The following is an 11,148-nucleotide window of genomic DNA, read 5'->3' as shown; positions in this document are numbered from 1 at the left end:
TTAAGCACCAAAACTGTCACTGAGGACTCTGGGATAAAACTTGCCATTATATTTTCTAATTGCTAAATTAAAAAAAAAAGATATTTTTCGTTTTTAAAAAGTTACTATTTGTGTTTACAAAAAAATCACTAAAATAATTTGTTCACACCCAGACCTGGTACAGAGTGCTAATACAAGATGTGGATATCCTTAAGAACAGAGCTCAGGTGCTATACATAGATTATGGAAATGGAGAAAATGCACCACTTTCTAGAATCAAACGCTTGCATAAAGATATTGGTGTCTTTCCACCCTGTGTAAGTATGCATTTTAATATCTAAAGAACTAGTAAAGACTAACTGTGGAAGAACAGGAAGGAATGTACGAATATACTCTTTTATTTATTTACTTCATTTCTCTCCAATGGGGACAGACCCAAATAGGGTTACATCATTCTCCCCTCCTCCAGTGTGTCCTCACAATAGCCCTGTGAAGTAGGTTAGACTGAGAGTAGGTGACTGGCCCAGGATTACCCAGCAAACTTCCATGATGGAGTGGGGATTTGAACCTTGGTCTCTTGATCATAATCCATTACTCTAATCACTAACCTAATCAGAAACTTAAAAATCATGCCTCATGAAATTATATGTCCTCTTAACCTGAGCAGACAGGTTAAGACGGATAAAAGGAAGTACTTCTTCACCCAAAGGGTGATTAACATGTGGAATTCACTGCCACAGGAGGTGGTGGCGGCCACAAGTATAGCCACCTTCAAGAGGGGTTTAGATAAAAATATGGAGCACAGGTCCATCAGTGGCTATTAGCCACAGTGTATGGAGCACAGGTCCACCAGTGGCTATTAGCCACAGTGTATGTGTGTATATAACATTTTTTGCCACTGTGTGACACAGAGTGTTGGACTTGATGGGCCGTTGGCCTGATCCAACATGGCTTCTCTTATGTTCTTATGTTCTTATGTTCAGGTGAAATATTTCCTTTTATAGCTTGTGTTTCTAAAAAGTGTATGTTTGATTAAATGTTCAATTGTTTCAGTGCTATCACATAGCAGTCACAGTTCTGCTACTCTTACCAGTGCAGCCCTATTCAGAAGCATACTTTGATTGGTTTTTAGGCCATTAAATGCTGTGTTGCTAATGCCATCACAGCTAAGAAAGAATGGGATTCAAATCGCAGCAGCACTGTTGCTCCACTTCTTATGGGAAAGTGTTGCTCACTGACTATTGTTGATGTTCTGATGGGTGAGATGACAGCCTTTGTTGTAGATGTGATCCTGCCTGATACTGGTAAGTTTGGTTGTTCAGTCTTAATAATTTTCTAGTGGTTTTTGCTGGACAAATTTTCTGTTCAATTAATATGAGGGTCAAACCTTGCAAAATGGCTAATATAAATATGGTAAACTTGCCATTAGTGAAATATGGAATTTATGGATGGATGTCTTCTTGGGCAGAGGCCTTAGCTTTGTGATATATTTGGATGCAGAAGGTACCCAATTGTTTCTGGCTAAAGATGTTCATTGGTTCCTGACTTTTCATCAAATTGATAGCTATTTGATTACTTAATGCAGGGTTACCCAATGCAGTACCTGTGGGCACTGTGGTACCCACCAATACCTTTCCTGGTGCCCACCAAGTGTTTTAAGAAGATGAGTGTGGTTTTTGCCCAGCAAGGATACTGATAGTTCATTGGAGATTTGATTGGCTGTGTGGATTTTAAAAACTTTGCTTTGACAGCAGCTGCCATCACAGCACAAGAGATCTTCATAGTATGACTTAATGTAAGCTGCAGCTGCCACTTTGTGACTGGCTCTGCCTCTCGCAGCAACCATTTGGTGGCAGCCATTTTGTGCTTGCATCCACCATGCTGTGTCAGAATTTCAAAGGTCCCTGCAGGCTCAGAAAAGCTGGGCACCCCTGATTTAATGTATCTTGTAATTCTCCTCTCCAGCCAGAATTTATTTATTTATTTCTCACATTTATATCCCGCCCTCCCCGCCGAAGCAGGTTCAGGGCACACAGTCATGCATTTAGACTACCTCTGTGTGTAAGGATCCATGAACTGGGGCACTAATTCAACACAGGTATTAGAAGAAAACTATAGAAGGGCAATCTGATTTCCTTCTAAAGAAGTCTGAAAGGAGAAGAGCTATTTGGGCAAAAAGTTCTCAGATTCCTTGCTGCTTTGAAACCTCCATAGTTAGCATAGCTGTTATAGTGGGCACAACACTGAACTTCAGCTGTTGGGAGAAAAATCCTTTTTAATCTGTCTGCTGCGGGGAGTCTCTTTCCCCCCCTTCCCAGAGATAGTAAAGTTGCCCCACAGGTTGAGGACTAGTGTATTAGAAATGTAAGTTAGTTGAATGCTGGCTGCCATGACTCATGCTAAACAAATATGGTTGTCCTCATTTAAAAATGTATAGTTTGACACAGTATAATGCAGGGGTGGCCAACGGTAGCTCTCCAGATGTTTTTGCCTACAACTCCCATCAGCCTCAGCCATTGGCCATGCTGGCTGGGGCTAATGGGAGTTGTAGGCAAAAAACATCTGGAGAGGTACTGTTGGCCACCCCTGGTATAATGCATTTGTACCCATTTGTTTTGACTCCAATACTGGTTTTGTATATAGATGTCATTCTGTGTGTGTGTGTGTGTGATACCTCGGTGGGGTAGGGCGGGATATAAATCGAATAAATAAATTGGTTACAAGTCCTGAAATTCTGTGTTTGATTCTAAAGATTAGATTATTCACTGTAATGCTTTAACATTGTTCTGTAAAAGCTGCTCATTTCAAGTAGGCTGATCTGGAGAAAATAAAAACTGCCATTTTAAATGCATTACTTTGTAGTAGTTTTGTATGAATATTCATAAATATATCTCTTAGGTAAGCACTTGCATGAAATACTGCTGGAAATGGAACAGAATTCAAAGGATATAAATAACAAAGAAAATTCAGCTGCTGGTGGGTATTTAAGTTGTTATTGTTGTTCCTTATTGGGTTTATTAGGGTTTATATGAAGGCAGACAGTTACTTCTAAGAAACATGCCCCTAGGTTTTGAAATAGATTACATTTTTGATGAAGCTTTGATGATTGGTACTTCAGGGGTATCCATGTGAACACTAGACCAAGTTATAATGGAAAGGGCTACTTTACTAAAATCAGGAGAGTTGAGTTGCCAAAATGCTGGTTGCAAGCTGGCATACGTAAGGTGTGTGGAGCTGTCTTTTCTTTCTTTTCAGAAATGTGGCCAGTGAGTAGTTTGGAAGAATTAACTGGTCTTTATAAACTATGGTAAGTTACAAGTCTCTAGTGTTGACTCAGCATGAGAATCTGGTAAAACTTGTGAGACTATGATCTTTTTCACACAGCCTAAGTATTCCGGTATGCCAGCTGGTCAGTTACTGAACAGTAACGGGTTTCTGCTGGCATTTCAGACAGACCCGATTCAGTAACTGGCTGCTACCGGAATACTCTCACCTTTTCACACAGTCCCGCGGCTGTCCCGGTAGTGAGGCATGCCTGAGTCGTTACTAACAAAGAGCAGCTTCTTCCACTTTTCAACCCCTTCTTCCGGGTTGAAATCGCTATGGGGTGCTGTGTGAAATGTCCAGTATCTAACCCGGGAGCAGTTTTCGCGCCCTTTTTCGCCCACCGGTGCGTGCGATCTCTGGCTTTTTTTTTTTTTTTTGGAACGTCCAGCTAAGATCGCTATAGCGACGTATCACAACAGCATCACCATAGGGATGTCTGGGCTCCATTAAGATGCCAGATATCGCCGTCGCTGAAACCTGGTAACTTATCTCAATAGAGCCTAGCCATCTCTATGGTGTTGCTGTTATGATACGTTGCTATAGCGATCTTTGCCCGACGTTCCCAAAAAAAAAAAATAAGCTGGAGATCGCGAGCCGACAAGCAAAAACGGCTGGCGCTGGTGGAAGCGAGATAAGAGCGGAACAGTGTGAAATGGCTCACTTCAATCACGGAACCCTATTGGAAAAAAAAACGTGTCTGAAAGCTCCCATCCCTGTCTCGGATTACTGCAAGGCAGCACAATACCGACTCCCTTCCGACTTCCACTGGTAAGTGTGAAAAGGGCCTGTGATCTACTCTTTCCACTTTTAGTTTAGCCTTTGCATGCTCCTTTTCTCCATCTTTTCTCTAGGCCAAGGGTGGCCAACGGTAACTCTCCAGATGTTTTTGCCTCCAACTCCCATCTGCCCCAGCCAGCATGGCCAATGGCTGGGGCTGATGGGAGTTGTAGGCAAAAAACATCTGGAGAGCTACCGTTGGCCATTCCTGCTCTAGGCCATTCAGGGCACTAGTGGCATAACTCAGTTCCTTCAAAGGGAGTTGGCACATATCCAACACTTCTCTGTGTCCTCTCCATCAACTGGCCTTAGAAAGGGCTGCCACTCTGTTGCAGCCTTACAAAGTGTTTCCTCAAAGGCTGTGGTGTCGCCTCTTTCCTGTCACTGTCTCTTCCTTCTCCCCTCCCCTCTGTCTCATGCCAGGACAGACGAGGATCAGGCCACAGGGGAGGCTGCTAGCCAGAGGCTTTTTCTAGGCAAGATTGCTTCTTTCAGCTGAATATAACACCATAGAGCAGGGGTGTCAAATTCATTTGTTATGAGGGCCAAATCTGACATGAGACCTTTTTAGGCTGGGCCACATGTGTACCTATTCAAGATCAGGTAGCAGAGATATACATTTATAAAGGACACAGACAAACACAATTAAAGAATTTTTTTTAAAAAAAAACTTAAAACATGCTTAAAACATTAGCACTCGGTCTTAAAGGTGCTTTCTTTGATGAAGATTTACTACAAAATAAAGAAATAGTAACATTTTTAGAAAATGAAACTTAAGCTTATTTCCAAGTTAATAAAAGAGAAGATATAGAATTTCAGACGGTATGGGATGCCTATAAGGCAGTAACGAGAGGAATACTAATAACACTGAATAATAAAGATAAGAGAGCAAAAGATAAACAGATCTTGGGCATTCAAAATGAAATTAAGAAAAAAGGTGAATTAAGAAAAAGGTCAGGGAAAAAGAAAATTATAAGGGAGATTACAATATTGCAAACACAAATGAGACATTTGTTAAATAAGGAAATGGAATGGAATTTTAAAAAATTACAACAGAAATCTTTTGAGGGAGCAAACAAACCTGGAAAGTACTTCGCCTGGTAATTGAAGAAAAAGAGAGAAAATAAAATTATTAATAAAATTGTGGTTGGTGGAAAAGAGATGGTGGACCAAGAAGGAATAAAGAGAGAATTTTTTAAGTACTATGCTAATTTATTTAAGGGTGTTAAAGTAAAGAAAGAAAGGATCGAAACGTATTTGCAAAAGATCAAAATAGTACCCTTAACTGAATATGTGGAAAAAATTTGAATGATCCAATTGAAAAAATAGAAATTGAAGCAGCGATTAATGTAATGAAAATTGGAAAGGCACCTGGACCAGATAGATATACGGCAAAATTTTTTAAAATGCTTAAAGATCAATTAATACCGAAACTTCAAAAATTGATGAATGCGATAAGATTAAATGGGAAAATACCTAATACATGAAAAGAAGCTGTAATTTCGTTGATTCCAAAGGAAGATAGAGATGTCACGAATGTAAAGAATTATAGACCAATTTCATTATTAAATAATGATTATAAGATATACACAAGAATCCTGGCAGAACGGCTTAAACAATATTTAATACATTTTATAAAGGAAGATCAAGCGGGCTTTCTCCCCAAAAGGCAAATAAGAGACAATATTAGAACTGTTGTAAATATTGTAGAATATTATGAAAGACATCCAGAGAAGGAAGTTGCATTATTTTTGGTGGATGCAGAGAAAGCTTTTAATAATCTGAACTGGGACTTTATGTTTGCAGTTATGGAAAAAATAAAGTTGGGGGAAAACTTTGTAAGAATGATAAAGGCAATATATACTGAACAACGTGCAAGGTTATGTATAAATGCAGATCTTACAGATGAAATGAAAATGAGCAAAGGCACAAGACAAGGTTGTCCACTTTCGCCATTGTTGTTTATAATGAATCTTGAAATTTTATTGATGCAAATACAAGATGATGAAAAAATAGAAGGAATGAGAATTAAAGGATTTACCTATAAATATAGAGCATTTGCAGATGACATAATGTTTATAAATGAAAATCCAAACAAGCAACACCTTTGTTGTTAGCTAAAATACAAAATTTTGGAGAGTTGGCGGGACTTTATGTTAATAAAGAAAAATCAAAAATTTTATGTAAAAATATGCAAGTAAATAAATTGCAAACGGGATGTGAGGTTACTTCTAAAGTAAAATATTTGGGTTTAGAAATAACAATGAAGAACATTGATTTGTTTAAAAATAATTATGAAAAGTTATGGCGTAAAATGGATGAAGATATGTTAAAGTGGAACAAGCTTAATTTGTCATTGCTTGGGAGAATAGCTGCAATCAAGATGAATATTTTGTCGAGAATAATGTATCTATTCCAAACTATCCCGATCATGAAAGATAGCAAACAATTTAATAAATAGCAAAGGACGATTTCAGAATTTATATGGGCTGGAAAGAAACCAAGGATTAAAATGAAAGTTTTAACAGACACTAAAGAAAGAAGAGGATTTCAATTACCAGATTTAAGACTATATCATGAAGCAGTTTGTTTGGTGTGGATAAAAGATTGGGTGACGTTATTGAATAAAAAACTTTTAACATTGGAAGGTCATGGAAATAAATTTGGCTGGCACGCTTATATGTACTATGGGAAGAAAAAGATGGATGGTTTTTTTCTCTCACCATTACATAAAAAATAACTTGCTAAATATCTGGATGAAGTATAAGAAATATGGTGTTGAGAGAAAACCACTATGGATAGTGCCTGCAGAAGTAATAAAAATAACAGCTGAGTTAGGAGAGGGAAAATGGATGTTGTGACGGAACCGGCCCGATTCTGCCTTCAGACCCGGTCCCGTCAGCTCCCTATTGAGTCGCCAACTCCTGGAGGGAGCTATTTCACTTCCTGCCACTTGGGCTCGCTGCCACCACCTGCTCAGTCTAGGGGTTCAGATTGAGAGGAACAGGACTCCCAATCCCCCTCTCCAGCTATGAGGCCAGGCCTCAAGGTCCTCTGCCACCCTGTACTTGGGAATCACTAAGACCTCAGCACTTCTTTGGGGAACCCCTGGAGGATTGGCACCTTATCCAACTGCATGCCTTCCCCCTTCCCCGGGGCCCCCTTTATACAGCAGTGTGGTCTAAACGGTCGGGAATCTATGTGGTACAGAATTTGACTGCCAGCATTCAAAACAGAAAAAATATTTATTTACAGGAGAAAAAGAAAGGGAAAGAAAAACAAAACAAAAACAGTTGCATATAAAAAGTTAGCACAGCACAGCACCCGCACAGCAAACAGCATGACAAAGGAAAGGTGTTATAAACGCATCCTACTGTCCCTGGTCTAAACTTGCCCCGCCTTGGGGATGACTTACTTGGTCTGACTGCCTGGGGGCCTCACAGGCAGGAGCCCCCATGTTCACCACATGCTCCCTTGAGCGCCAGTTGCAAAACTGCCTTCTCTTCCTGCTAACTCCAACCCCAAGAACAAAAGAACTTCCTGCCTCTCTAGGAGACTTTCCCCCTAGCGTTGTTGGTTTAGCTCTGGAAGGGAGGGAGGGTTTGGAGGGAGGCTAGGCCAAAGCCTGTTTAGGAGTTTCATGTTTTCCCTCCCAATGAAGCACCAGCATTGACTAAAATGGCGTTTCTCCACAGATGTCATACAATCAATTATTAAAAATACAAAGCGGTTAATAGAGTTGAAAACTGCTGAGGAGCTGAATTATAAGTATGATTGGTTTCAAATGCAACAAATAAAGAGTTTGGTGGAAAGTGATCTTAAAACCGAAGGAATAAGACAAGAACAAACAGAAATGGAAAAAGTTCTGCTTGGAGATAATGAAAAATTAATTTCGAAAATTTACAAGTTACTTTTAAAATGGTCTACGGAAGATGAAGTAGTGAAATCTCAAATGATTAAGTCGGCAATTAATGTAAACAAAGAAATACGGATGGATACATGGGAATATTTGTGGAAGAACTATGAAACTCTCAACATGTCAGAGTATCAAAGAAAATTGTTATAAGATGATGTATAGATGGTATATGACTCCTAAAAAGTTGGCCAAGATGAATAATAAGATGCCAGACAGATGTTGGAAATGTAAAAAACATGAAGGTTCTTTCTACCATATGTGGTGGACTTGTGAAAGAGCGAAAAAGCATTGGCAGATGATTCAACAAGAGATTTCTAAGATCTTGGGATACGAATTTAACAAAGTTGCAGAGACTTTTCTGTTGGGATTACAAATGGAAAAATTTCCAAAAGAAGATAGGACTTTAATCTGATACTTGCTCTCAGCTGCTAGGACACTGTATGCGCAGTTGTGGAAGCAAGAAAAAATACCAGAGAAATGGGATTGGATTGTAAAAGTTATGACATGGAGTGAAATGGACAAGTTAACAAGAACCTTAAGAGACTATGATTTAGAAGTATTTAAGATGGAGTGGAAAAGGTTCAGAAGATATGTAGAAAAAGAGGAAAATAAAAGGACACTGGGCAATTTTTATAATGACTAAGTATAAGAGGGAGGAGGATATGAATTTTGGTTCTTATTAATTAAGGGTACCTTTAATACTAATATTTTAAGTACAGTACACCGGCGGTGGTAAAGTAACGGTGGGAGGGGTGGTTAGAAAGTAATATATGGGATAGAGGAAAAAGTGGTTATTAATAATGTAAAAATTGAATATACTACCATATGTTACTAATAAAATTGTTTGAAACAGAAGGTGCTTTCTTTGTATTTCTCCCATGGGATCCAGGGAACTGGGCAAAGGAAGCTCTGGCTCCATCCCTCCTTCCCCAGGGGACCAAGAGGGGGGAACAAGCCTCAGTCAATAGAAGAAAGAGAGGCTTTGCTCAGTAGCTCTTCTGTGTAATTGAGAGAGATAGAACAACCTAGAGCACCACAGTAAAGATTAGATGCAAACAAAAAACTGTGGAAAATCACGAAACACAATGTAATACTACTTGAATATTCAAAAAACAGTAGCAACAACAGATCATAGAAAAATTCTTGTAATCTCACTATAAGAAAATACACAACACTCTGTTTGCATCTAATCTGTGCAATTGAGAGAACCTGGCAAAGCAAGCTATTCCTCCCCACCTTTATTCCTAAGGGAGGAGCCTCAGCCAATGGAGAAAATAGGTGTTTTGTGCTGTAGCTCCTGTGCAGTTGAGCAAGCCTGGCAAAGCAAGCTGTGATGCAGAAAGAAGCAAGATAGAGGGAGAAGGAAGCAGATGACAGCCAGTTGCTCAGGGGCCTGATAGGAGCCCACTGGGGGCCTGATTCAGCCCCAGTGCCACATGTTTGACACCCCTGCATAGAGTCCACCCTCCAAAGCAGTTATTTTCTCTAGGGGGAGAGAGATCTGTTGTCTGGAGTTCAGTTGTGATTCCAGGAGATCTTCAGGCTCTACCTGGTTGGCTACCTGGCAGCACCCTCGTGACTTGGTGCTCCCTGACTGACATGACTTATCTAGGCCTGACAGCTTGCTCCTGTTCAGTAGCAGCCCCCCCTATGACAGCCACTATGACTTAGCACTTGCCAACTCCAGGTTGGCAACTTCCTGGAGGTTTGAGGGGTGGAGCCTGGAGAGGGTTGGGTTTGAGGAGGGGTGGGACATCAGACAAGTGCAATGCCATAGACTCCACCTTCCAACTAGTCATTTCCTCCTGGGGAACCACTGTTGCCAGTTTCCAGGTGAGGGCTGGAAATCACTCAGAATTACAACTGCTCTCCAGATGGCAGGGATCACCTCCCCTTGAGGTGTGCGTGGGGGGAATGAATGACTTCATTTGGGTGGGTGGGAAGACAGCAAGAGTGGTGGGCACTCACCCAGAGCCTCTTTCTATATCCCATGGTATTTTTCTTCACAACAGGCCTAATTCCTAATCTTTTATAAAGATATTAAAGAAAACCAGTCCCAGGACAGATCCTTGGGCACTCCACTTGTTATTCCTCTCCAAGAGGATGAGGAAGCATTCACAAGCAGTCTTTGGGTACAATCTGTCAACCAGTTACAGATCCACCTAGCAGTAATAGGATCAAAACTACATTTTACCAATTTGTCAACAAGAATATGTGGAACCTTATCAAAAAACCTTACTGAAATCAAGATAAACTGTGTCTACAGTAGTCCCCTGATCCAGCAAGGTAGTAACTTTCTCAAAAAAAGGAGATAAGGTTAGTTGGACATGACTTGTTCTTGAGAAACTCATGCTGGGTCTTAGTGATCACAGCCATCCTTTTTAAAAGTTCAAGGACTGACTGACTGATGATTGGTTCTAAAACTTTTCCAGGAAAAGATGTCAGGCTGACGAGTCAGTAGTTACTTGGATCCTACTTTTCTCCCTTTTTGTAGATGGGGACAACATTTGCTCACCTTCTGTCTTCTGGCACCTCACCTGTTCTCCAAGAATTCTCAGAAATAACGGGCAGAGGCTCAGAAATTACGTCTGCAGGATCTTTTAGTACACTTTGATGCAGTTCAGCTGGTCCTGAGGACTTAGTTTCATTTAAAGAAACTAGGTGTTTATGTACTGCCCCTATGCCAATCCTTGGCTGTAACTCCCTCCTCTCATGTGTTCTGTTTTTGCCAGGTTGAGCACCTTTTTTCTCACAAGAGAAGACTGAGGAAAAGCAGGAATTGAGCAGTTCTGCCCTCTCTTCATCACCTGTTAACAGTTTCACTTTTCTTTCTCCACAATGGACCTGTCATCCTTGCTGTTTTTCTTATTTTGGACATTAGAAAAGAACCCTTTTTTGTTGTTTTAGCATCTTTTGGAAGCCCAAGCTCAGACTGAGCTTTAGCTTTCCTAACTTTCTCTCTGCAAGCACTGGTTATTTGTTTATATTCATCCTTAGTTATAAAGCCTTCTTTCCAATTCCTAAATGAGTCTCTTTTTTCTTAAGACTTTTGAGAGCTGTTTATGGAGCCATCTTGGCTTATTTAGGCTGCTCCCATTTTTCCTTCTCATAGGAATTATTTGTGCTTGTGCTTTCAATTTTTTTTTTTA

The 11,148-nt window shown here is 40.2% G+C and overlaps 1 protein-coding gene across 1 annotated transcript in view; it reads left to right on the top strand.

Moving 5' to 3' along the window:
* Positions 1–11,148, top strand: part of TDRD1 (tudor domain containing 1) — a 94,393-nt gene that overhangs the window by 34,982 nt on the left and 48,263 nt on the right. Inside the window, exons 9-11 of the mRNA XM_060242669.1 lie at positions 153–296; positions 1,112–1,283; positions 2,878–2,955. Coding sequence (XP_060098652.1) covers positions 153–296; positions 1,112–1,283; positions 2,878–2,955 — 394 coding nt within the window. The remainder of the gene's footprint in view (positions 1–152; positions 297–1,111; positions 1,284–2,877; positions 2,956–11,148) is intronic.

The sequence above is a fragment of the Heteronotia binoei genome, chromosome 6, assembly GCF_032191835.1.
Source record: "Heteronotia binoei isolate CCM8104 ecotype False Entrance Well chromosome 6, APGP_CSIRO_Hbin_v1, whole genome shotgun sequence".
NCBI classification, from domain to species: Eukaryota; Metazoa; Chordata; class Lepidosauria; order Squamata; family Gekkonidae; genus Heteronotia; species Heteronotia binoei.
This window is presented reverse-complemented; position numbering and strand designations above follow the sequence as displayed.